Source organism: Nelumbo nucifera, chromosome 1 (assembly GCF_055504915.1).
Source record: "Nelumbo nucifera cultivar China Antique chromosome 1, China Antique-T2T, whole genome shotgun sequence".
Lineage (NCBI taxonomy): Eukaryota > Viridiplantae > Streptophyta > Magnoliopsida > Proteales > Nelumbonaceae > Nelumbo > Nelumbo nucifera.
In genome coordinates, this window is record NC_142649.1 from 183,284,156 (window position 1) to 183,311,579 (window position 27,424).

The 27,424-nt window shown below is 41.2% G+C and overlaps 1 protein-coding gene across 2 annotated transcripts; it reads left to right on the forward strand.

The window, feature by feature from the left end:
* The first annotated feature begins 708 nt into the window (after nucleotides 1-708).
* On the forward strand, nucleotides 709-26,705 carry LOC104595989 (uncharacterized). 2 transcript variants are annotated; one of them, XM_088895536.1, is made up of 7 exons: nucleotides 709-1,372; nucleotides 1,480-1,706; nucleotides 4,794-4,904; nucleotides 22,868-22,978; nucleotides 24,384-24,539; nucleotides 25,315-25,556; nucleotides 26,076-26,705. In XM_088895536.1, exons 1-7 carry the CDS (start codon nucleotides 1,059-1,061, stop codon nucleotides 26,397-26,399), a joined length of 1,485 nt encoding a protein of 494 aa, XP_088751662.1. In that variant the 5' UTR covers nucleotides 709-1,058; the 3' UTR covers nucleotides 26,400-26,705. The 2 variants fall into 2 exon arrangements, with proteins under 2 accessions (XP_088751662.1, XP_010255249.1); XM_010256947.3 differs by lacking the exons at nucleotides 709-1,372; nucleotides 1,480-1,706; nucleotides 4,794-4,904 and adding exons at nucleotides 20,989-21,573; nucleotides 21,724-21,950.
* Nucleotides 26,706-27,424: the final 719 nt, after the last annotated feature.

Here is a 27,424-nt window from a genome sequence, read left to right on the forward strand (position 1 = left end):
TCCTATAACCCATAAATCAATACATATTCTGCATGCTAGACACGTATGTCACAGAGAACAAACCAAATGCAGAAAAAAATGCATGAATTATTCATATATATAATTCATGTTCTTGAAGTTTAAATTTCTTTCAAATCTGAGTGACGTGGCTTTGTTGCTCACCGTTGAAAGGGAAGGGAATTCAGAGGGGCTTCCCACAAGGCATGCCCCACAAGTGCATCCCTCATGTATTGGAAACATCTCCCGTGCTTGTCATGGGGAGATGTTCCCAGTGCACGGAGGGAATGTACTGGAATCTGCATTAGCACCCCGTAGGGCGTGCCCCATAACATGTATTGGAAACATCTTCTAATGATAATTAGAGGCAATGTTCTGAATGCATGCTGTGACACTCGGGATCTGCTACTTACAAGTTATTCTCACATCACCGCCGTGTATTGGCATTGGGAACATCTCCCATAAATGATAAAGGAGATATTCCCAATGCAAGCATTAATTATTCATGGGTAGGTGGGGATGTGAGAACTACTAGTGGGTAGTAGATCCCATGCTGAGATGTACATGTAACATGCCAATGTGAACTTTGTAGGGTATATGCGGAGACTCGGGAGATCTCATACATGGGCGCTTCACACCGACCTCCACCGTGCATTGGGAGCACCTCCTCTCAATAATAACTTTAAGTAGGGGAGATGTTTCCAATGTATGCTAGGATGTGAGATCGGTGTGAGGCGCCCTGGGTGAGGAGCAGATGCGATCTCTATCCGGATCTGGTCGGTTGACACCCAGTCCCAACCTATCCCTCCAAAAGACTTGGACGTTTCAGTATTTAACCGTGACGACTCACCTCTCAAGTCTCAAGTAATTAATGAACGATCAGATCTTTCTTCGATTCCGGAGTCAACTCTACTTCAGGTTTGTGGTCAAGTAGTCAAATGTTCTCCGAATCCTCCCCTCTCTCACACACCCCCCCTACCAAGTACCAAGTTCCAGGCTTCCAACTATTACTCAGAGACGAATAGAGCAAAAACCCAAACAATCAATCCGTAGATAAATCAATGGGGGCGTCCCAATTATCGTTTCTGTGTACTACTCGTCCTCCATCATCACAACCTATCTCCCTAAAATCATCGACCCTCTTTTACCGCCATATTCTTCCATCGGTCTCAACGACCTCGACATCCTCTTCTTTCTCTCGGCAACCATTTCCTTCCAGAAGCAAAACCCTTATTTCGCCTCTCACCATCCCTAAGAATCATGGACCTGTTCCTTCCCTAAAGACCAGGGCTCAATTGAACTTCCCTCTCATTTCTCCAAAGGACCATTGGGGAACATGGACTGCTCTCTTCGCTACCAGCGCTTTCGGTATCTGGTAATTTCTGTCGCCCACAACACGGATTTCTGTTTCTACCGAGGGTTCTAGTACTTCCAGTTTGTAATTTTTCTTTTCTTGAGACTTTGTTTGGTTTGAGATCGTAGGTCAGAAAAAACCAAGATCGGGAGTGCACTGAGTGGCTCCTTGGTGAGCATTTTGGTTGGGCTTGCAGCGAGCAATATCGGGATCATTTCTTGTGAAGCTCCTGCATATTCAGTCGTAATGGAGTATCTGCTCCCTATGGCTGTTCCGTTATTGTTGTTTAGAGCGGACTTGCGTCGTGTAATAATGTCAACTGGGACATTACTCTTGGCATTCTTGCTTGGATCAGGTTATACTTGTTTACATTGCAATAGCTTTCTCTTTCTCTATTTTTACTAATCGAATTGTTTATAAACGAAGCTTTAGCGTCTTGTGGGCTTGGTTGATTGATATGTCTGCTCTACTAGGAAGGCTGTATGGTCTACTGTTCACTATGTTCTAAACTATCTATTCTCGTTTTGTACGTATATACTGAAAACTAGAAAAATAAGCTGCTTTTAAGTGTTGCTTGTCTTGAATTCGTAGTGAACTTTTATGATTACGATAAAGAAAGAAGAGGCTAACATAAGGAAAATCTGTTTTTAGCACTTTACTGTACACGAATACCACCTATTTAAGTTAGTTTATATATGATCCAAAGATAGTCCTCGTTGTGCCAAAGTAATGAATCCAGAATAATATCCTAATTATAAGAGGCTGCTCACAAAAAAATTTTAACATGGAAAACCCCTTATGAAGATAAAAACCACATGACCAAGTCCAGAAAGCTTCCACTATAACAAATAATAACGAGTTCATAAATCCTGTCCAGTGACTCCACTCATGCCATAGGCCAACAATCATCAAGAGTAGAATGACTATTAGGTACCACCAACAACAATGATCTCAACAAGATAAGTGAAAAGATCTCACTGGAACTGGAAGCCTGCTGATGAGACAGAAACATCCACCAAGAGGATCACCCTTGGTGAAAACCCCATATTAATGGTCTGATCACCCCTCTCTTTTCAAGAGGATCACCAAGAAAACCCTATTCTTTCTTCTCTCCTCCCAGAGGTTAATCCGACTTTTCTTTTTTCTCATGAAAAATATATTGGAATATTATTACCCAATATTTCAACCTTCTAAAAACTAAGTCAGCAACATAATAGTAGAAAGTAGTTGCACACTTGTACTTCAATAAGGAAACTATATATAATTAAATGAAGTTAGTCATTTGGTCTCTTTTTCTTAAGCCCAAAGATATTAGGTTCCCATGGGGAGGGAACCCTAGTATTGACCTACCCATGAAAAGAGAAAAACTTCACGAATTGAATTTGCTTTTTCTTGATTCACTTCAGATTTTGGGAGCAGCAGCTTGTCGTCAAGTGGAATAAAGCCATAACTTACTGGATTTCAAAACCAAACCTGGGTCCAATTCTACCAAGGAACTTGAGGGACCACAATACCACATTTCAAGACTTCAGGTTAGTTTTGAAGATCACAATAAGCAAAAATATCTGGCCTTTTTCTTAGTTTACCACCAGTTGTTGCAGGACATTCAACCACTTGATATTTCTTTTTTACCTTGGAGTTTTTATGCTGAACTAATTTACTCAAAGGGCTAGACTGTCATAGTTTTCCAAAGAACATGTGCATAATAAGATCATGGATATCTAACTTGGAACTTGTTTTTTGGTTTCTAATTTTTCTGATAGTGCCTGTTTCTTGTTTTAAGATATTTTGGTTTATTTAATACATGTTTACTAAATATTTAGGAGTTCAAATATCTGTACGTGCACATGCATAAAAAATTATTAATTCGTGGATACACACACATAAATGTATGCATGTGTCCACTATTATCTCTTTCCTGTTATAATAACACATATGGCTTTTGAGAAATTATTAATTATTAGAAAGTGTATATGTATATCTGTCTCAACATACATTGGAATTTGGATTAGCTGAATGCTTTGACTGTGTAGCAGGCTGTGGGACATTATCATTGGTCCCATGTATTTAATGACTGGTGTGGGGCATTATCATTGGTCCCACAGCTTGCTCAACATCTGTTGCATTTAGCTAATCCTATCTCCATAAATTGCTCTTTGGGAGTTTGCATATCTTAACATTAAAAGCTGCTTTTGAAATTGGCATACAATAGGATTTTAATTCTTCATTTGGATGTTTGGACATTAAATGTTTTTTCAATCTATATCTGCATACTGAGATATAGCATGTTTTATATAATTCAGTATGCTTTTTTTTTTTAAAGTTTAGATGGCTAGTCTATTTAAAATTATTGTACATTTGGTTGTGTTGGGATGATGTACTTGCCAGGAACATATAAACCAAAGAATTTTACATTAGGGGGCTGAAATTTCACATTATGAAACAATTCATAAATCAGAGTATTCTGAAACTTTTTCTGAAGGATGTCGTGTATCTGTTTGTGAGATGATTTTTAGCTAGTAAATTTTTGGTTTGTAGAAGTTTGCTGTTGTAGTTTGATGATGATTCTCAGACCTGTGCTTTTTCAAGCACTCAATTGTACATACCTTATTTAAAATAACTCATTTTGCTTTGTGCATAAAGAGGGAAAAAGTTGCAATCTAAAGGCTATCTTGATTTCTCAAGAAAAAAATGTTAATCATGCTATAACTATCATATTTTATTTTCTGTCTATTTCCTTTCACAGCCTATTTCTCCTGTATAATTGGATGTAGGATGCTAACAAATAAGATTGATATTTTTGCTAACAAATAAGATCAAAAGCTGGCAATTCGATTGATATTTTTGCTGCAGTTTGGTCTTGTTTTGTTTTCTCAGGTCAAGTGATTCGAGTCTGATGAAAGTTTTATGGGAGGGGATGGGTTTTCAATTTTGTAACGTGGATAATTGAAGTTGGGTGGTTTTTGTTCTTGTTGATGTTAGTGTGGTGATATCTTATCATCCTCCCAGATTGTACTCTTTTTCCTTTCAATGATTTTTTATTCTACTTTCAAAAAAAAAAAAATCAAATAGGAGGTAAACCATACTTTTCAGCTTATTAGTTATCCCTTTCTTCTTATCTGGTTGACAGGTCATTTTATATCTAACTCTATTGTATATACAAATAATTGACATTTTCTTTTCATATTGCATAAAGAGGACATAAGTGTAGAAATGAAATCGTACCTTAAAAGAAGCCCCAATTTAATGATAATGTCTTTGTAGATCCATATGGTACACAAGAGAATATACTTTTTTTTGGTATACAAGATAGAATATTGACTGTTAGTCTTTTACAGAGACAGTATTTGCAGTTTAGAATTTTTTGAAGTATCTTTCTTTTCATACATACAATGAGTTAGGGTGTCCTGCAGGTTAATGTATATCTTTTCTGGTTTTACAGTTGCAACGACTATTGGAACATTAGTTGCATACCTATTGGTGCCTATGCGATCACTTGGGCAGGATAGTTGGAAGATAGCAGCTGCCCTCATGGGCAGGCATATTGGTGGAGGTAATTTTTTAGGAAGTCTTGTTGCAGTTTATCGAGAACAAGTTTCTCATGACCAAAACAATGTGATAAATCATGTATTATTGATATTGACGTTATGTTTCTGTTATATAAGTTACTAATTACTTCTGCATCTTCAGTTCATTACTTATCTTTGTGTTACAAACTCAAAGCATATTGTTCTTAGTGTATACTGTTTGATATGGTTGCAACTTTGCATAATGGGTCAAGAGTTCCATCAAATGTTATCATGAGACAATCAATCACAAAAGAATACCTAATATATAAATCTTCATTCTTCAATTTGCATGGTTTGTTAACTTTCTTTCTTATTTCTTCTTTCCCTGCTTCACCATTGATTAATGCTGCCGAATAACCCTATTTACTAAACTCTAGCAGAACCTGAGTTAAAATGTTTTTCTGTGGAAACACGGTTTGGACTACCATTGGTGTCCTAGTGTGGGTAATTATACCAAGGAAGACTTGATGAACTTTCTATTCAATTCTAGAGGTTCTATTTCTCAAAGGCCATTTTCCCTTGTGGTATAGGGGGACTTGGGAAATGTTGTCAGATGTGTGTGTGTGTTGTGTTTTGAGATTGATTTTTATGAAGCTGACCTACTTCTGATAAATGGTAACATCAGGGATTAATTAGGGAAGTTCATTCTAATATATCATAGGAAGCTGAATACCATCATAGGAAATTTGTAAATCTATATGATTGTACAACTTTTTGTTGTTCTTTTGGTTTGATGTCCATTCTTGTATATCATATTTTGCTAACAAATTTTGTGTAGTACTTATGAATGAAAAATCTGAAATCTTTTCCCTTTCCTCTCTCTCTATATTAGTTTTATTGACATACGAAAAAATGTGAGTACATCAGTTGTTAATTTTTAATTTATTATTTATCTTTGTGGGATGAGTAGCAAGCCTCACCCCTGATAGAAATGTCTTAATTGAGGCAAATGGACCTCTCTGATGGTGCATGATCTGGAAGTTCCTAGCTGGAGAACTGCCTGGATGTACTCACGTGGCGAGTTGGATCAATCTGTAAAACAATGCTCAGAGGGACTAGGGTGGAAGACCCGGTGAGGTCGCTTCGATGCCTAAGTCAGTAATCTGTGTGCTTGTGAGCTAAGTATGAATGCTAGAGAGCTTGAATGTGAGTAATCGCGCGTACCTTCACCTTGAGGATCGATGCCCTTATATAGTTGAGTAGCCGTGATCCTTACGAAAAGGCTCCGGGATCCCTGGGCTGCATAGATAAGATCCGTTCCGTTTCTGAAGGAGAGCATTGTGCCAGTTGATAAGGTTTATCACTTTCCTCCGATTCGGACAGGGTGAGGATGAGCCCTGTTATTAGACGTCGTGATTCTGGGAGATTCGGAGTCTGTTGGGGAAGCTTTTGGAGTCGATTACGTGGCGCTTCGGCTCTTTGGACCCGAACTGGCACCTCGGTTCTTTGGCTCCGAATTGGCAGTTCGGTTCTTTGGCCCCGAACTAAATTAGGTGCCGAGGTGACTTTATAATGAGGTGCTCAAGGTTTCGGGCTCCCGAGCTGCTGGTGAGGCTCCCTTGTTGAGTTGTCACCCTAGTGGCTGATTGCATCCACGTGTACCTCGGTCGCTAGGTCAGGCCAAATTACCCCTCATTAATTGCCTCCCACTCTTCGTGTGCGGGTAGTTTATAGCCAACGCAAGCAGGTTGGCCCAATTTCTTCTTGGCTCACCTCCCGATTTTATGGTCGGATTGATGTAACCTATGTGGCTCAATGGAAAAACCAGGTCGTGTGTCGAGGACGCGCGGACACAATGTGGTTTATAAACTCCGCGGACGCCAAAAATTGCGCTCAACCGAAATCTTTCCTCGAAGAGAGTGTGGCTGGTTTTCAAGAGAGCCGTAGGATCGTGTTGATCTGAATCGTCAGTTCTCGGATACAGTGGCTATAAATAGGGGGGACCTAGGTCCCCTTTTCTTCGTCCTTTCAAGTGCATCCGAGAGTTGAGGTCGTGCTTCCGTTCTTCAGCTCGTGTCTTGTATCCGGGGCAATTCGCTTCTTCTTTTGCCTTTCGGTGAGTTCGTTTGTTTCCTTTTTATTCGTTATGTTTGACCTTAGTTTAGATAGCCTTCTAGATGGGAGCGGCGAGTCCGCTAGGGCCGAGGTGGGTACCTCGGAGCCTTATCTTGCCGAGATGGACACTTTGGCACAGGATGAGGGGCTAATCCGTCCGAGGTAGACTCACCTCGACGAGAGCGAGAAGCTTCTAGCAAATCGGCCTCCTCTCACTGAGGTCGCCTGCCAGACAGCTTCGGTCCGTCTACAATGACAGCGGACAGGCTCCTCTCCTTAGTTGATCGCCATAGACTTCCTAACGACCTCGTTTATAGTATCCCCTTAGGCAATTTTCCTTGGGATCATGGTCATGACGAGATCGTGGTCTTCGAGGAACAACTCGTAGTTGGCCTTCGTTTTCCACTCCACCCTTTCATAATCGAGATCGTCAATTTTTTTGACATTGCCATAGACTAGCTCCACCCGAACTCCATTCGCAATATTGTAGGTACCATTTCCCTTTTTCACGACTATAATCGACCTCTTGACCTCGGCATTTTTTCCTCGATCCTTTTCATCAAGAAGAATTCTGCCTGTGTTCTACCCGAGCATAGGTGTAGTTACTACATGTTTCCTTGCCCTGGGTACAAGTTGTTACACGAGCTCCCTAGCAAAGTCCTAGCCTGGAAGAGGCATTACTTTGTAGTCTGTAATGTGGAAGGGTGGCCCTTCTCAACCCACTGGAGACCTGCCATCCAAGACCCCGACAAAAAGGTGCGGGAGGAAGTCCGGGCTTGGGCGAAGCTAGGCTTGAAGTTCGAGAACTTCGTGACCAAAGAGAAGCTCACGCAGGCCGGCCTAAGTCCTCCCGGTAGGTCGCTTACTGTTGTACTCTTTTTCTTATTTTGTTTTACTTTAATATTGCATTTGACTCTGTTCGTTGCTTTCTTGCAGTCATCATGGCTGACTTCTCTGCCAATGAGCTCTTCAAAGGCATGCAGAAGGGCAAGAAGAAGAAGAGGGCCTCCAAGAAGGCCTGCATTCGAGAGGAGGTTCCCACTTCGGGCGTTGGTGTCACCACCTCCGAATCCCCAGCCGACACCGAACAGCCCCCGGTAATCGACTTGGTCAAGGAGCACCAGGATAGGGCTTCCCCACGCCAATTGCTCGAGGAAACTACGTCTTCTGAGGCCCAGCAAACTTAGGAGGCTGCCCCATCAGGCAACGACATCCCAGTTCGGAGTGATTTGAGCCCGAAGCTTGGTCGCCTCAAGAGAAAAGATGCGGTCTTCCCTGAAGAGGTGACCCGGTGGGCTGAACTACTAGCCTCTCAGCTTGGGGGAAGAGTGGCGACACATCGCATGGTGGTATGTTCCCAACCTTCAATCCTTCTATACTTAGATTTTTCTCTCAATACTTATGTCTTGTTTCTTCTCTTGTCAGGTGAACTCTTCAATCCACACCCTGGCCTACCAGTCCGAGATGAACTTGAAGCGGGCTCTCGAGGCCAAGGAGTCATCTCGCAAGGCTCACTTCGAACTGAACTCAGAAAGAATTGTTGACTGTTCTGATGGCGTAGAAGGAGCTGAAGAAACGTGGGGTGGCCCTTAAGAGAGAAGTCTAGAACCTCGAGGAGTTGGTGAAGGCAAGTCCCAGTCGCTTCTTCGGCTTGGGCAAGTGAGTAGCCCATGCATAGACTGGTTGGGTACATACCCTACAGTGTCCATCCACCTCATCGTACAACAATACTGGGTTTTTCCTACTTGGAGTCTAGCTCGTTAGCTTGGCACTTCGGGATAACCAACACTTAGAAACAAATTTCGGGATAACCAACACTTAGAAAAATTTTTGCACACAAAAGATTTTTTGAATCACTATGCTTCATTAACAAAAAGTTTCGAGTACATGGAAAAAAAAAATAGAAAACAACTACAATCGAGCTTGGAAGCTCGGGACATACGCTATGTATGGGGGGTCCAAGAAAAGAGGCAAGTGGTATCAATCAGTTTGAGGCCCTTCGTCCCTAGTAGCAGCACCGGCAGGATGATCGGTCTCCATATGATCGTCAGTAGCATTGGCGACGTCACCTCCCTCTTCCCCTTCCCACGATCTCTTCGTTGAGGAGGTTGTCGCTCTCCTCCTCCTCGGAGTCGGGGTCCTTAGCTGCCTCGAGGGCCATCTCCTCGGTGATCTTTAATGTTGTGATGGCACTGAGGTCAAGGTGAGGAAATTCCCGCCGGGTCAACCACCTACTGAGCTTGAAGACTTTACGGTAACCCACCGTCCTGGTCTCGAAAAGCAGCACGCGTCGTTCCATTGAAAACTTGTACTCCTCGACGGCCTTGATCTTCGCGTCCTCCATTGAATGAAGTAGGATGTCAGTCTGCTCCTTCACCAGCTCCTCGAGATTCTGGACTTCTGTCTTAAGGGCCACCTTGCGCTTCTTCAGCTCCTCCTTCTCCGCCATCAGAATAGTCAAGAATTCTTTCTGAGATCGCGCATCCCTCAATAATTTGTTGTTCTCGCTGCGAGCCAAGTTCAGTTCGGAGTGAGCCTTGCGAGATGGCTCCTCGGCCTCAAGAGACTGCTTCAAGTTCATCTCAGACTGGTAGACCAGGGTGTGGATTGAAGAGTTCACCTAACAACAGGAGAAAGGAGACATAAGTATTGAGAAAAAAATCCAAGTATAGAAGGATTGAAGGTTGGGTACATACCACCATGCAGTGCGTTGCCGCTCTTCCTCCGAGTTGAGCGGCTGGTAGTTCGGTCCACCGGGTAACCTCTTCACGGAAGACCACGTCTTTGCTCTTGAGGAGGCCAAGCTTCGGGCTCAAGACGCTCCGAGTTGGGTTGTTGCTGCCCGATGGGGCAGCTTTTTGAGCTTGCTGGGCCTCGGAAGACGTAGTTTCCTCGGGCAATTGGCATAAGGAAGCCCTATCCTGGTCCTCATTGACCAGGTCGATTATTGGGGGCTGTTCGGTGTCGGTTGGGGGTTCGGAGGTAGTGACACCAACACCCGAAGTGGGAACCTCCTCTTGAATGTGGGCCTTCTTGGAGGCCCTCTTCTTCTTCTTGCCCTTCTGCATACCTTTGAAGAGCTTGTTGGTAGAGAAGTCGGCCATGATGACTGCACGAAAGCAACGAACAGAGTTAGATGCAATATTAAAGTAAAACAAAATAAGAAAAAGAGTACAACAGTTAGCGACCTACCGGGAGGACTTAGGTCGGCCTGCGCAAGCTTCTCTTCGGTCACGAAATTCTTGAACTTCAAGCCTAGCTTCGCCCAAGCCCGAACTTCCTCCCGCACCTTTTTGTCCAGCCTAATGCCGGGGTCTTGGATGGCGGGTCTCCAATGGGTTGGGAAGGGCCACCCTTCCGCGTTACAGACTACGAAGTAACACCTCTTCCAGGTCGGGACTTTGCTGGGGAGCTCGTGTAACAACTTGTACCCGGGGCGAGGAGACATGTAGTAACTATGCTTGTGCTCGGGTAGAACACAGGCAGAATTCTTCTTGATGAAAAGGATCGAGGAAAAAATGTTGAGGTCAAGAGGTCGATTATAGTCATGAAAAAGGGAAATGGTACCTACAATATTGCAAATGGAGTTCGGGTGGAGCTGGTCTATGGCGATGTCAAAAAATTTGACGATCTCGATTATGAAAGGGTGGAGTGGAAAACGAAGGCCAACTACGAGCTATTCCTCGAAGACCACGATCTCGTCGTGACCATGATCCCAAGGAAAATTGCCTAAGGGGATACTATAAATGAGGTCGTTAGGAAGTCCATAGCGATCAACTAAGGAGAGGAGCTTGTCCGTTGTCATTGTAGACGGACCGAAGCTATCTGGCAGGCGACCTCGGTGAGAGGAGGAGGCTGACTTGCTAGAAGCTTCTCTCTCTCGCCGAGGTGAGTCTACCTCTAACGGATTGGGGTCCTCATCTTGTGCTGAAGTGCCCATCTCAGTAGGATGAGGCTTCGAGGTACCCACCTCGGCCCTAGCGGACTCGCCGCTCCCATCTAGAAGGCTATCTAAACTAAGTCCAGACTTAACGAATAAAAAGGAAATAAACAAACTCACTGAAAGGCGAAAGAGGAAGCGAACTGCCCCGGATACAAGATGCGAGCTGAAGAACGGATGTGCGACCTCAACTCTCAGATGCACTTTGAAAGACAAAGGAAAGGGGACCTGGGTCCCCCCTATTTATAGCCACCATATCTGGGAATTGACGGTTCAGATCGACGCGATCCTACGACTCTTCTGAAAACCGACTGCACTCCCTTCAAGGAAAATTTCGGTTGAGTGCGATTTTTGGCGTCCGTGGAGTTTATAAACCACGTTGCGTCCGCGCATCTCTTACACACGACCTGTTTTTTCCATTGAGCCACATGGGTTACATCGATCCGACCATAAAACCGGGAGGTGAGCCAAGAGGCCAACCTGCTTGCGCTGACTGTAAACACCCCGCACCGGGTTTATGACCCCTGGCACGGGGAGTGGGGGCAATTGATGAGGGGTAATTTGGCCCGACCTAGCGACCGAGGTACACGTGGATGCGATCAGCCACTAGGGTGACAACTCAACAAGGGAGCTTCGCCAGCAGCTCGGGAGCTCGTGACCTTGAGCACCTTGGTATAAAGGCAACTCAACACCTAATTCAGTTCGGGGCCAAACGGCCAAAGTGCCAGTTCGGAGCCAAAGAACCGAGGTGCCAGTTCTGGTTCGAAGAGCCGAAGCGCCACATAATCAACTCCAGAAGCTTCCCCAACGGACTTCGAATCTCCCAAGATCACTACGTCTAATAACAGGGCTCATCCTCACCTCGTCCGAATCGGAGGAAAGTGATAAACCTTATCAACTGGCACATTGCTCTCCTTTAGAAACGGAACAGATCTTATCTATGCAGCCCGGGGATCCCAGAGCCTTCTCGTAAGGATCACGACTACTCAACTATATAAGGGCATCGATCCTCAAGGCGAAAGTACGCGCGATTACTCACATTCAAGCTCTTCTAGCATTCATACTTAGCTCGCAAGCACACAGATTACTGACTTAAGCATCAGAGCGACCTCACCGGGTCTTCCACCCCTGTCCCTCTGAGCGTTGTTTTGCAGATTGATCCAGCTCGCCACGTGAGTACATCCAGGCAGTTCTCCATCTAGGAGCTTCCAGATCGCGCCACCATCACCCTCCATACTGGAATGTTCAAAAAGATGACCCTGGAATCTTAAATCTAAGAAAAGTGAGCAGCTGGGTAAGAGAAGCCACTCTGAGGAAATCCTTGACAAAACATAGTTAAGGGGTTCATAGAAAATGAATTCCATCTCCATTACTCACTAATATTTCTGCGCTCTTCTTTTAATAGGGTTTTCTCGGTGATTCTTTTGTGAATTAAAACTTTATTAACCAGAGCTGCCCTCACAAGGGGGCCCACCAACTCCAATATGGTCCTTAATATTTTTTTATCAATAACCGAGATTCACTTATCATATATACAAAATATGTGTACAAGGTTTACATACATCCCAAGTATAGTCTAGAGCTTTCAACCTATCCTTTTTTTACTATCATATTTTGCATTTTAGCCCAAAAGAGCTGATCTCTATTCACCCCTTCTTTGTCTAAGCATCAACCAGACCATTTGCCAATCTTTGAACCCACTAAACTATAACCTCTAATCTCGTCTTAAGATTAGGAGCTAGAATGCATATTGGCTGCATTCTGTGAATTTAAAGAGTGTGGTTTAGAAATGTAAGAGCACTTTCTGTTGAGTTAGAAGTCTGTGCACCTTTTAATTCAGTGTAAGGTCTCTCTAATACAACAGCCTCCTCGCTCTATCTTTCCTCGTCTCCAGATCACAAGCAAATGAGCTCTGTGTGTGTGTTTAGTGATCAAAGAGATTCATTAAGGGAAATACTGGAAAGACATACATAATGGGCATCATAGAACAAATACAAACCCATCCATTCTGAAAGAAAAAAGAAGTGTAATACATGAGATCAAAGCATTGAAAAATGCTGTCAACTCTTTCTCTCTTTTTTTAGTAGTAAATAATAAAAAAGAAAATGTTATTAAATAAAAATGAAAAGGAGTACAGGGAAGGGGTTATGAGAAATCACCCAAGCATAAAGCAAAACCGAAACATCACCAAAAGATACATCAATTTTCACTCCTCATCCCCTGTTCCAATATTGACCAAAAACCAAGACTGAAAGACTCTATCAATATCCACAAACTCTGGAAGAATCATCACCCAATCCAAAATTCTTTTCCCAATGATTGAAGCAAGACGATCATGAGACTTGTTCCAGTGTTCAAAGATTCTTCTATTTCTCTCCTTTCATAACTCCCAACAAACTGCAAAGGAAATCAACTCCAAAATATCTTTGCCTTCCTCCTTCCATTTGTGACTGGCCAATGAGCAAAAATCTCTTTTGGAGACCTTGGATCTCACATCTGTTTTGAACGGATAGAAGTAACCCCAAATAATCTCTGCTTTTGATACAATCTTGGGTGAGAATAGCCACCAACCAATCAAAAGCTTCCACCCTTGTAGGAATAGTCACCCTCAACACCCTTGATGTCTTCCCTTCAACCTGGTTTCTTGCTAAAGCTTTGTAGAATGATTCTACAAAAGACATCTCCTTGCTACCTTCCTTCCTCCACCTCCTATTCATCCCTCTCTACATGCATCTCCTCTGTCTGCAATTGAGCTAGCAAGCTAACAAGCTAACAACTCTTTCATATTCACCAGACCTTGCTAGTCCATTGACAATAGAAGTTAAGTCCTTGGTGATCTTTCTCAAGGCAAGTATTCATGAGTGTTGGAAAACGTGGGGTTATTGGTTCAGATCTGAAAATAGAATTGTATATATTCCTAGGATTGTGGAAGGATTGATTTAGAAAGTTTTTTCTTTCTATTTCTTTCTATTTTTGTACTTTCTATTTTCTCTTCTTTCTATTTTTTTTTCTTTCTATTTTTCTTTCTTTCTATTTTTCTTTCTTTCTATTTATTGCAGCAACTTACTGTATAAATATGCCCATTGGCAATAGAATGAAGCATATCAGTATTCTACCATTCCAAAACATGGTATCAGAGCTCTAGGTTTGTCAACCTTGAGATTTTTTTGGCCTTCGTTGCCAGTTTTTTGTGTTTTTCTCTTCTGGCCTTCAGTGATGATCTGTAACCAGAAGTGTTCCTTTATTCTCCTTTCCTGCTGGCCTTATTTTTCCTCCATTAACAATGTCTGACATGACTGCAACATGTGCTCCCGTCCAAACCGATGGAGCAACAAACTCATCCTCACACTGGTGATTTGCAGAATATTCAGGCAACATATAGACTGAATGGCCAGAATCACTTGAAGTGGTCACAACTAGTGCGTACCTATTTGAAGGGAAAAGGAAAAATTAGTCACCTCTTTGGAACAGGACCAAGGTTGGGCGAGCCAAATTTTGATGCTTGGGACGAAGAGGACTCCATGATTATGTCATGGTTGTGGAGTTCAATGACACCCGAGATCAGTGATACTTGTATGTTTCTTCCCTAAGCAAAGGCTATTTGGGATGCTGTCCGACAAACCTATTCCAAAGCCCATGACGCTGCTCGTGTCTATGACGTCAAAGTGAAGACTGGCGGCCAAACAAGGGAGGAGGAGTGTTACAGAGTATGCAAATCTGCTGCAAAATTTATGGCATGAGCTTGATCATTATCGGGTTCTTGAGACAAAGTGCGCAGATGATGCTGTGATCTTGAAGAATTTTATTGAAAGAGATAGGGTGTATGATTTTTTGGTCGGACTGAATGCTGAATTTGATCAGGTCCGAATACAAATTCTTGGCAAAGAAGAAGTGCCTCCATTGAATGAAGTCATAGCCCTTGTCAGAGCTGAGGAAAGCCACCGTGGAATCATGCTTGAGCCTAAAGATCCCGAAGGCTTAGCCATGGTGGCAAGGGGAGGAAGTTACAGTGGTTCAAAGGGTGAGAACAATCACAACTTGGCTCGTGACACAACCACCCGTGACTCTAACGACAATTTCTGGTGCACCTATTGCAAGAAGCCCAGACACACGAAAGATCGATGCTGGAAACTTCATGGGAAACCTCCCACATCCAGCAAGGAATGGGGAAATCGAGGTGTTTCAAAAGGAGTTCAACAGGCCCATAATGTCTCCACAACCCCGCAGCAAGAACACTCAAGTCAGGGACCATTTAATGATGAAGAAATTGAAAGGCTAAGGTGCTTCTTGAAATCCTTGAAACCAGGAAGTGGTTCTACCTCTCTTGCTCTCTCAGGTGAGTCTTTATCTCTAGGATTACATGCCTCGGCTAGTGTTTTTCCATGGATTCTTGATTCTGGAGCTACTGACCACATGACACCCTCTTCACTACATTTTCTCACCTATACACCCTGTCCTAGTAATAGAAAAATTTCTGTTGCTGATGGTTCTTTCACCATAGTGGTAGGGATTGGGAATATTCAAATTACTCCATCCCTATTACTTAAAAATGTGCTTCATGTTCCTAAGTTATCCACTAGCCTTATCTCTATACATAAACTCACACAGGATGTGAACTGCAATGTTGTGTTCTTCCCTTCTTACTGTGTATTTCAGGACCAGGTTTCGGGGAAGAAGATTGGACTTGCTAAGGAAAGAGATGGACTCTACTACCTTGAAGCAACCAGCAAATCATCTCACACTGTTATGCATGTCACACACGAGTCATTCTTATCTACCTCCAATAAAGATTTAATTTGGCGTCATCATTTTCGTTTTGGTCATCCTTCATTTCCTATTTTAAAAACAATGCTTCCTTCCTTGTTTAAAGGAATTGATGTTGAAACCTTTCATTGTGATGTTTGTGAACTTGCTAAGCACAAAAGGGTTTCTTTCCCAATCAGCAATAAAAGATCTTCAATTCCTTTTTATTTGATTCATTTGGATATATGGGGCCCTTCTCAAATTCCCAACATTACTGGTTCCAGATGGTTCGTCACCTTTATTGATGATTGCACTAGGGTCACATGGATTTTTCTTCTTAAGTCTAAATCTGATGTGGGTACGATTCTTCCCAACTTTCATAACATGGTCCAAACTCAGTTTGGTGTGAGAATTAAAAGGTTTTGATCTGATAATGCTACAGATTATTTTAATCAGAATTTGTCCCCATTTTTTCAGAAAGAAGGCATTGTGCATGAATCCTCCTGTGTTAACACTCCCCAACAGAATGGGGTAGCTGAGAGAAAAAATGGCCATCTTTTGCAAACCACCCGAGCCTTTCTCTTTCAAAATCAGGTGCCAAAACAATATTGGGGGGAAGCTGTCCTTACTGCTGCCTACACTATAAATAGACTACCATCTAAGGTTCTTGACAATCGAAGCCCAGTACAAGTCCTTTCTCAATTTTACCCTGATATTCGAGCCTCAAATAATCTCACACCAAGAATTTTTGGCTGCACTGCCTTTGTTCATGTCCATAATAAGGGAAAATTAGACCCACGAGCAATCAGGTGTGTCTTCTTGGGATATTCCCCAACTCAGAAAGGTTATAAATGTTATCATCCAGCCACCAGAAAGTTCTACACCTCCATCGATGTCACATTTGAGGAAGGAAAATCTTTTTTCACTCAACTTTATCTTCAGGGGGAGCCCTCATTAATGGAAGATAAGGCATCGGATCTACTCTCCCTAGATGTTTTACCCTCCTCACAGACATTCAATCGTCAAGAATCACATCCCCCTGAGTCACATTCCTCTGAGCCCCACATTCTCGAGTCTCAACAAGAGTCAAACAACCCGACCATTGAACCAAATTCGGACACTGTTAACCCCACGAATGATGTGCATGATAATGTGAGATATATGCAGGTTTACTCTAGGAGGAAAAATCCAGATCCTCAACCTATGCAAGTCCAAGATTCAACTCCTAATCCTAGAACTGAGGGATGCTTAGATCCTGAACCTACACCTTCACAGTCTGAGTATGAGTATGACCTACCTATTGCACTAAGAAAAGGAACCAGAGAATGTACCAAACGCCCATTGTACCCTTTAGCCAAATATGTATCATTCCAAAGATTCTCTAAATCTCATAAAAGTTTTCTAGCCAGCCTTAACACCATTCCAATTCCTACTACTCTAGCCGATGCACTTTCTAATAAGGAGTGGAGAAAAGCCATGAGAGTGGAAATGGAGGCATTAGAAAAAAACAACACATGGGAAGTTGTGGATCTACCAAGAAACAAGAAGACGGTAGGTTGTAAATGGGTGTTCACAATTAAGTACAAATCTGATGGGTCATTAGAAAGGTACAAAGCACGCCTGGTAGCCAAGGGATATACACAGACTTATGGGGTAGATTATCAGGAGACTTTTGCCCCAGTAGCTAAAATGAATACAGTAAGGGTGTTACTGTCGTTGGCTGCTAACTATAATTGGGATTTGCAACAGTTTGATGTAAAAAATGCATTTTTCCATGGTGATCTAGAAGAGGAGATATACATGGACATTCCATCGGGTTTTGGAGAAGGCATTAAAGGGAACAAAGTTTGTCGGTTGAAGAAAGCACTATACGGTCTCAAACAATCTCCGAGAGCATGGTTTGGAAGGTTTATGAAGGTAATGCTGAGTACAGGTTACAAGCAAAGTCAAGGTGACCACACATTGTTTATCAAACACACAGCCTCAGGGGGAGTTACTGCACTATTAGTCTATGTGGATGATATAATCGTTACTGGGAATGATAAAAAGGAGAAGGAAGCATTGAAAAACTGCCTTGCTAGAGAATTTGAGATAAAAGACTTGGGGAGACTAAAGTATTTTCTCAGAATTGAAGTTGCACATTCTAAACAAGGCATCTTTATCTCTCAACAAAAGTATGTTGTTGATCTTTTGAGAGAAACAGGAAATATGGCATGTAAACCAGCTTCCACGCCTATAGATCCCAATCATAAACTTGGAGAAGCCCACGAGAATGCAAGTTTAGACAAGGAGATGTTCCAAAGACTAGTTGAAAAACTCATTTATCTTGCACATACACGACCGGATATTGCATATGCTGTAAGTGTAATAAGTCAGTTTATGCATAATCCTAAAGAAGTTCATCTGCAGGCTGCTCATCGAATTCTGCACTATTTGAAAGCCAATCCAGGAAAAGGAATTTTATTCAGAAGAAATGGAGGACTGACTCTTGAAGCATATACAGATGTCGATTATGCAGGATCTCTAGTAGATAGACGGTTCACTTCTGGTTACTATACCTTCTTAGGAGGAAACTTAGTCACTTGGAGGAGTAAGAAGCAAAATGTAGTGGCTCAGTCAAGTGCAGAGGCAGAATTCAGGGCTATGGCACAAGGAATGTGTGAATTACTCTGGTTGAAGATAATTTTAGAAGACCTGAAGATTCCACGAGAAGAGCCTATGAAACTATATTGTGACAACAAGTCAGCCATCAATATTGCTCACAATCCTGTTCAACATGATAGGACGAAGCACATCGAAATTGACCGACACTTTATAAAAGAGAAACTGGACAGCAAGTTGATTTGCACTCCCTATGTGTCTACAAAAGGACAACTGGCCGATGTACTTACTAAAGGGCTCAATAGTACAAACTTTCGGAGAATTATAGCCAAGCTGGGAATGGAGGTTCTCTATTCACCAGCTTGAGGGGGAGTGTTGGAAAACGTGGGGTTATTGGTTCAGATCTGAAAATAGAATTGTATATATTCCTAGGATTGTGGAAGGATTGATTTAGAAAGTTTTTTCTTTCTATTTCTTTCTTTCTATTTTTGTACTTTCTATTTTCTCTTCTTTCTATTTTCTTCTTTCTATTTTCTTCTTTCTATTTTCTTTTCTTTCTATTTTTCTTTCTTTCTATTTTTCTTTCTTTCTATTTATTGCAGCAACTTACTGTATAAATATGCCCATTGGCAATAGAATGAAACATATCAGTATTCTACCATTCCAAAACAATGAGTGAAATGGATGTTGCATCTCATTTAGTTTTCTGGGCGTATGTGTACTTGATATACAAAAGGGATGTTATTTATTATATTCATATCTCTTTCTCTCATGTGTAGTATTGCACTTTTACATATAAAAAGACATTAATTTACGCATTTATAAAATCATGAAAATATTGAAGATTTTAAAAGAATTGTTGTTTTTATTAAATTTAAATTGAAATAACAAAAGAGAGAATATTATGAAATATCAAGTTTTCTAGCTATATGCCTATATCCTGTATTCCTAGATTTCATGTTGAAACAATCTCAAGACTATGGTCCATGTCACCACATGGGTAGAATGGGCAGTGTGTTTAAGTTGTTCATAGGATCTATAGAGAGATATTTAAAGATTTCCTTGCCTGAAAGCATTCTAAACTTTTAAAAGTCAAGATATATTCCTAGAACTGATGATGTCATCTTATTCCTAGAAGCCAATTTGGAGTACACTTCAAATGTGAAAAGAGTGCTCCAGTGTTTTGAACTAGTAATAAACCAAATTGAAGGGTCCTTGATGGAAAGTTTCAAGGAAACTCTGAATTGTCGAGTGGAAAATCTCCCCCTTTTTTATTTGGGCATGCCACTAGGAGGTAACCCAAAAAATTCAAGCTTTTGGGAACCTATGGTGGAAAAGTGTGAAAAGAAGTTAGCTACTTGGAAAAGCTGCTACCTATCAAAAGGGAGTAGAATCACTCTTATTAAGGCCTCCCTTGCGAACATGCCTGTCTATTTCCTATCAGTATTTCAGATCTCTGCAAGAATCAGATCATAGATCGAGAAAATCCAAAGAGGTTTCCTTTGGGAAGGTGGTGTCAGGAAAGTGCATCTAGTTAATTGGAATCAGGTCTGTAAACCAAAAGAGGCTGGAGGATTAGGAATCGGGCATTTAAAAGAGAAAAACAATGCTCTTCTTGGAGTGGAGATTCCCCATGGATCAAATTCTCTCTGGGCAACTATCATCACCAGCAAGTATGGGTTAAATGCAAATGGTTGGGACTGCAATCTCCGATCAAACTGATCAGCTCTCTCTAATCCCTGGAAAGATATTTCTGCTATTCACAACCTCTTTTTTCCTTTCATTAGATACAAGGTAGGTAACAGTAATAGAATAAAATTCTGGACGGATTTGTGGTGGAGCAACTCAACATTAGCAGATCTGTATCCCAGGCTCTACAACCTTACTATAAATAAGGGTGCAACCATCTCCCAGTGCCTTCCCATATCCAGCAATGAAAGAAACCTAAACCTGAACTTCAGAAGACCCTTAAGGGATCCGGAGATCAGTGAGCTAATTGAACTCCTCCTTTCTCTTAGTGAAGCCTACATCTCCTTAAATTCCCACGATTCCCGAGTCTGGAAACCCCACCCTGGAGGTGAGTTTTTGATTGTGTTGTGAATACACACTTGTATAACGGGCTATTTGACCAATCGTGAATGAACGCGCCAGTATAAATTTATACACATGGGACTTATCGGATGTTCTATATCCCATTGTGAAATAGGGGAATATCAAACAATCTTGAGTCAACGTAATTTATGGATGAGTTGGAATTGATTTTCAAATTTGGAGCTCTATAAATTCAATTCTATCAATACGACGACCTTCACAGTGTATTGTGGAATGAAAGCAGGAAATCAGTAAAAGGTTCGATGGAAAGTCTGCACAGCTGAGAGCTATCCCTTGGCCTTGATGAAAGTTTTTGGGCCGAATAAGGATGGGTTACTCAGTTCCTGACAGAATGCACCCCACACGTGCCTCACAGCACATCCACTCCTTCCAATGCACGCTGAGATGTGCATGTGGGATGTGGGGTTTATGGTCCGTGGGGAGCCAATCTGAATTCTTGCCCGACCGAGCAATGCCAGCATCACAGGCCTCGTACAGCACGGAAACAAAGCGTGAATTTCTAACGCGTTTCACTTTTATCATATGGACCCTCCAACTCCAAGTTCCTGAGCTCCAACAGAAAAATTCCAATCCAACAGTTTCTTGGAGTTGAAAAGGACATCCTCCTCCAAAACTTTGTCTACTTTCAGAGTGACGACTGACGATTGACTATTTGCCAATGATTGAACAGATCTCTCTCTGTGACTCTGTCTCCAATTTCGATCTTCGACTCAACTCAACTGCACAGACAGCTGATTTGATGTCATCTCGTCGGAGGTTCCCTCTCTCTCTCTCTCTCTCTCTCTCTCTCTCTCCATCTCGGTGCCCGACCCAAGTAGCCCTAGCACGTACCAGTTAGCACCGAGACGGAGAGTAACGCCCAACTAATCAATCCATTCATCGTTAATGGCGTCCTCGTTATCGTTTCTATGCACCACTTATTCTCCATCTTCGTTACTCATCTCGCCAAGATCAATCCTCTACTCCCGCCATATTCTTCCAACGGTCTCAACGACCACAACTACCTCTGCCATTTCTCAGCAACAGCAACCATTTTCCTCAACATACAAAACATTCCTTTCACCTTCCACTTTCCCTAAGGGGAATCCTGATTTGAACCGATCAGTAAAGACCAAAGCTCAATTAAGCTTCCCTCTCATTTCTCCTAAGGACCATTGGGGAACATGGACTGCTCTCTTCGTTTCCAGCGCTTTCGGTATCTGGTAATTATCTTGTTATCTTCAAGTGTTCTGCCTAGAGTTTGGGATTTTGATTCTTCCAATTCGTGATGTATATATATTCTACCTCTCTCTCTCTCTCTCTCTCGTTTAACTTTTGTTTGATTTGGGCCTTGGGGGGCTTTGGAGTCGAAGGTCGGAGAAGACCAAAGTCGGGAGTGCTCTGAGTGGCGCACTGGTAAGCACTCTGGTTGGGCTTGGAGCGAGCAATCTCGGGATTATATCTTGCGAAGCTCCGGCGTATTCGCTCGTGATGGAGTATCTGCTCCCTATGGCTGTTCCATTGTTGTTATTTAGAGCCGACTTGCGTCGTGTCATACTCTCGACCGGCACATTACTCTCAGCATTCTTGCTTGGATCAGGTATTACTTGTCTACACTGCAATTATTTTTTCTTTCTCTTTCTGCTAGATTAAATTGTTCATGAAGCTTTATCTTCGATTGAATTCTACAATGAGGGAAAAGCCTGTCATGCTCTACCATGACCTGCGCTTTTAACAAGATAAAATGATGCAATATATAATTTTGCATGACACATGGAGGAAAAAAAATCAGCGCTTAAAACTGCCATGCTCTATCATGTTTTATAGAAATATTATCACATTAATCATGTTATGAATATCATATAATTCATATTTGTCTTTCTGTTTATTATTCGAATAGCCTGGTATTTATAGAATAATTGGGTCTGAGATGCTAACAAGCAGGAGGTAAGGCATACTTCCAGTCTATATTATTAACTATCCTTTGTTTTCTGGTTAAGTGGTGGTTGCCATGGCTTGTGAGTTGTGATATACATTGTAATTGAAAAATTCAATGTTTTCTCTTCATGCTTTATTACATAAAATGACACAAGCATAAAAGTAAACTGACAAATTACAGCCTCCAATACAATTACAATGGCCTTGTAGATTAATATGAGGTATAATATAGAATATTAACTTATCGTCTTTTACAGGAATGGACTTGGCAATTTATATTTTAAGCAATGCTAATATCACAGGAGTGAGCACCATGGAGGTCCTTAAATCACGAAAAGAGAAAACATAAATAAGGGTCATATGTGCATATTATTGTGAGGTGTTGCATTTTTTCCCTCTGTGATTTAAGGCCTACATACACTCGTTCCCTTGACATAAGCATTGTTCCTTGGTTTTTCTAAAAGACATCTTGTTTTTTTTTTTTAAATCTTCTCCCCTTTATTCAAGAACCTGTTCTTTTCATACATACAATGGATTAGGGTTTTACTTTAAGTTAATGTATCCTTTCTGTTATGACAGTTGCAACAACAATTGGAACAATAGTGGCATATCTAATGGTGCCAATGCGATCACTTGGTCATGATAATTGGAAGATAGCTGCTGCTCTCATGGGGAGGCATATTGGTGGAGGTAATTTCTAGGAGATGATGTTATATCTTTTTGGGCATACACATTACATTGTGACAAACACACCCAACTCAACTAAGCCTTGTCCTAACTATATGGGGTTGGCAACTTGACATACATCATATTGACAGACTGTTTCATGATGCTGAAGATCTCTATCTACCAACTTCATGAGGAAATGGATCAAATTAATTTTCTGTGTCTTTTATTGCTAATTTTTTTTTTTTTTTTTTGTGTGTCAAAACTGTTTGATCTTATATTGCTACCACAGACAGGCTGGTTCTGTTGAGGCAGAGCTTATGGCCTTTCTGTTCAGCCCTAGGTTTGCTATTTCTTGGAGGCCCTCCTTTCTCTTGATAGAGGGTATTTGAAAACTGTTATCAGATGGGTCCCAGGAAGGGCCATTGGAGTTTGTCCTACACTTAATGCAATCATTGATTTTTGTTGTCTGTTTTGACTTTTGAGAGATGGTTCTTAAGGAGCTGAATGTCACATTAGATTTGCACAAAAAAAGTCATATTGGATGAATGAGTAAGATCGAGAATAAGTCAGGGAAGTTAAAATTGTAGTATCATTCTTGTATATACAAAAAAGGGAGAGTTTTGGGGGGGAGGGGTCGACAAACCATCTGCCTCCCTGGGAAAGTACTCCCATTATTCCATAGAGCAGAAAACTACTCCTATACATTACCCCTTCACAAATTTCATTAGTATATAAAAACTATTGTGGTCCAATAATTTTATTTATTTTATTTTTCTCTTAGTGTGTGTGGTTGGGGAGGGTGGGAGAGGAGGGGAGTTAAGGTCAGTTGACCTTGACCCTCACTGTACAGACTTAAAATGAATAGAATGGAGTGGCCAACAGTGATTAAGCCTGAATCTCAACCGAACATGTTGAATATGGATCAGATGTACTTAAAAATTTTCATACTGAAATAAGAGCTTTAAAGTGTAAGAAATTATAGGAGTTTTCTAGATATAACTGCACTTATTAAATAAATCAGGTGAAATAATGAAAGAATGCTATGGAAATATTAAATATATTCTATACTCCTAGGTCTTGGGTTTGGTCAATCCCAAGACTGTGGCTCATGCTGCTATCTATGTATAAATGGTATAGTTGCTTAAAGTTGTCCATGAGATCATCAGAAAGTTGTTTACAGAATTTTATTGTTGGAAAACCTTATATTCTAGACCCAAAATACATCTCCAGAATTGCTTCTTTAATAACTCATATTTGAATTATTAGAGAAGCAATTTCCTTTTGAAGACTTGTCAAGAGAAAAGAAGAACTCATATTTGAAGTTTTCATTTATGTGGTATGAATAGTCCAATGCCGGTTGTGTTTTCTTTCCTTTTTTCCTCTGTCAAGCTCTATATCATTGCTGATGAAGTTTGATTTTCTGCAGCTGTCAATTATGTTGCTATTTCTGAGGCTCTAGCTGTTTCTCCATCAGTTTTGGCTGCTGGACTTGCTGCAGACAATGTCATTTGTGCTATATATTTTACATCACTTTTTGCATTAGCATCTCAAATACCTCCTGAGTCCACAACACCAACCAATGGTTTGTACTTGTATTACTATCAACTGTAAAACCATCCTAATTTAGATACTAGTCTGGAGATCCTTTAGCTTATTATATAATGTAAACTATTAATAAGATGATGGACTAATATGCAGACTACATAGTGCAACATCTGCAGTAGTATAGACTAAACTCCTTGTCCCCCAGTTTGTGCCTGCACTCTGTGGATGCTTATCCAGATCTCCATACTGTGTGATTCAAGAGTCAGATAAAGGATATCCAAATATGACCAAATGTTTTGTGCCCTTTCAACTTGAAGGGTATCTTCAGACTGGTGGAAATGAAATTGAGGGACCAATTTAAAAGTTCCCCAATTCAACAGTATGGATCTATTTATAGCAGAGTGGATCAGTGGACTATGAAAACTAGAGGTTTCTAAAGTTGTCCATTCCACCAATAATTCCCCCTTTTCAGGGGTTGGGGGCTGCATGTGAATTTAGTTCCATTTCCATCCCTATAATCCAATCAGGGCCTAAGCTTTTCTGCCCCTTGCTTGAGTTTGATGGAAGTGGAACAAAGAATGGAGCTTTTTGTATTTCATTTTTTCTACTCTTATCATGCAAAGTTGCAAACTAAAAGGCTTTTACTTTGAGATATCTGCATCTCAACTATCTAGTTTAAAAATCATAGGATGATTCATATTACTTGCTTAACAATGTATCATGGCACTTAGTATAAAAGAATAAACTAACTTAATGTTTGACGGTATTATTATAAAGAAATTACTCTTTGATGAAAATTTTGCTCTTGACAGATGATGTAATAGATACAGAGTCCCAGATTGGGAACAAGCTACCTGTGCTACAGACCGCAACTGCTCTTGCTGTATCTTTTGCTATCTGCAAGACCGGCACTTATCTCTCAAAGCTGTTGGGAATTCAAGGAGGCAACCTTCCATGCATAACAGCAATAGTTGTTATATTGGCAACTATTTTTCCAGCACAATTTGGCTACCTTGCACCTGCTGGTGAGGCTGTTGCTCTAATTCTGATGCAGGTAAGCAACAGCAACAACAATAACAATAATGAGATAAAGATAAATAGTTACCTGGTTTTCAATGTCAATTTGTATCATAATAATTGATTTGCTTATTGACAAAAGAAGCTTATTTTACAATAGAACACCCTAGAACACCACCTACTGTTGAAAAGTTCTTGAATCAGAAAATAATGATAAGTTGTATCATATTAAGAGTCGATTTATGTGTTAAAAAATGTGATTACCCAGTGTTGGTCCCAGTTATCTAGAGTCTTGGGAGGGTAAACCGTAAACTGGATACAGGCCTAACCTATGGCATTTTTTTTTTAAACTTCTTTGCACAAAGTGGCCACTCTCAGACTCAAACCCATGTTTTTCAGATCCTTAAAGTTGCTCTTGTGTTACTTCTTACCGGTGCTGTTGAACATGAAGTGAACCAAGCCATGATATGAAGAATCACTAATTTCTAACCTGCCTATTTGGTATTCATATTGCTGCTGATCTGATATGAATTCCTGTATTTGCTGGTCAAAACAGGTATTTTTTGCTGTGGTGGGTGCAAATGGGAGCATATGGAATGTTATTAACACAGCCCCCAGTATTTTCATGTTTTCTCTGGTCCAGATAGCTGTCCATCTGGCTGTAATCCTTGGAGTGGGAAAACTAATGCAATTTGACCAGAAACTTTTATTGTTGGCATCAAATGCCAATGTCGGAGGCCCTGCAACAGCATGTGGGATGGCCAGCACCAAAGGATGGGGCTCTTTGGTTGTTCCTGGGATCCTTGCAGGCATACTTGGCATTGCAATTGCAACTTTTCTTGGCATTGGTTTTGGAGCTATGGTTCTTAAAAACATCTAAGCACTTCTTTTATTGTATATACAACAATTTCACTGCTATTCTAGCATTCTACATTAGCTCATTAAGAGTTGGAGGTGCTAAATTGTCTGTGTGCTTGCACTTGGTAGTGGTGGTATTGATCACAGCTTGGTCGTCTACATTAATCTAGGAACTTAGTTGCTTATGTGTGGGTCTGCAGGAACATGGAGATGGGGATGAATACAAAATGTACGAGGTTTACATACTAGCATGCTTATATACAGTACCATTGATCTGGGAGGAAAACCCCTATTTTATTGTGCATTTTAATGGTTCCCTATTATTTGCCATAATGTTTAATTCTGTTTATTTACCTGTAATGATCCTATAACCCATAAATCAATACATATTCTGCATGCTAGACACGTATGTCACAGAGAACAAACCAAATGCAGAAAAAAATGCATGAATTATTCATATATATAATTCATGTTCTTGAAGTTTAAATTTCTTTCAAATCTGAGTGACGTGGCTTTGTTGCTCACCGTTGAAAGGGAAGGGAATTCAGAGGGGCTTCCCACAAGGCATGCCCCACAAGTGCATCCCTCATGTATTGGAAACATCTCCCGTGCTTGTCATGGGGAGATGTTCCCAGTGCACGGAGGGAATGTACTGGAATCTGCATTAGCACCCCGTAGGGCGTGCCCCATAACATGTATTGGAAACATCTTCTAATGATAATTAGAGGCAATGTTCTGAATGCATGCTGTGACACTCGGGATCTGCTACTTACAAGTTATTCTCACATCACCGCCGTGTATTGGCATTGGGAACATCTCCCATAAATGATAAAGGAGATATTCCCAATGCAAGCATTAATTATTCATGGGTAGGTGGGGATGTGAGAACTACTAGTGGGTAGTAGATCCCATGCTGAGATGTACATGTAACATGCCAATGTGAACTTTGTAGGGTATATGCGGAGACTCGGGAGATCTCATACATGGGCGCTTCACACCGACCTCCACCGTGCATTGGGAGCACCTCCTCTCAATAATAACTTTAAG

Bases quoted from the DNA above. Each gene is read 5' to 3' on its own strand.
- LOC104595989 (XM_088895536.1), top strand. From the start codon at position 1,059: ATGGGGGCGTCCCAATTATCGTTTCTGTGTACTACTCGTCCTCCATCA. The intron at 1,707-4,793 runs GTTATACTTGTT...CTGGTTTTACAG, and splicing joins GGCATTCTTGCTTGGATCAG to TTGCAACGACTATTGGAACA. The intron at 24,540-25,314 runs GTTTGTACTTGT...TGCTCTTGACAG, and splicing joins GTCCACAACACCAACCAATG to ATGATGTAATAGATACAGAG.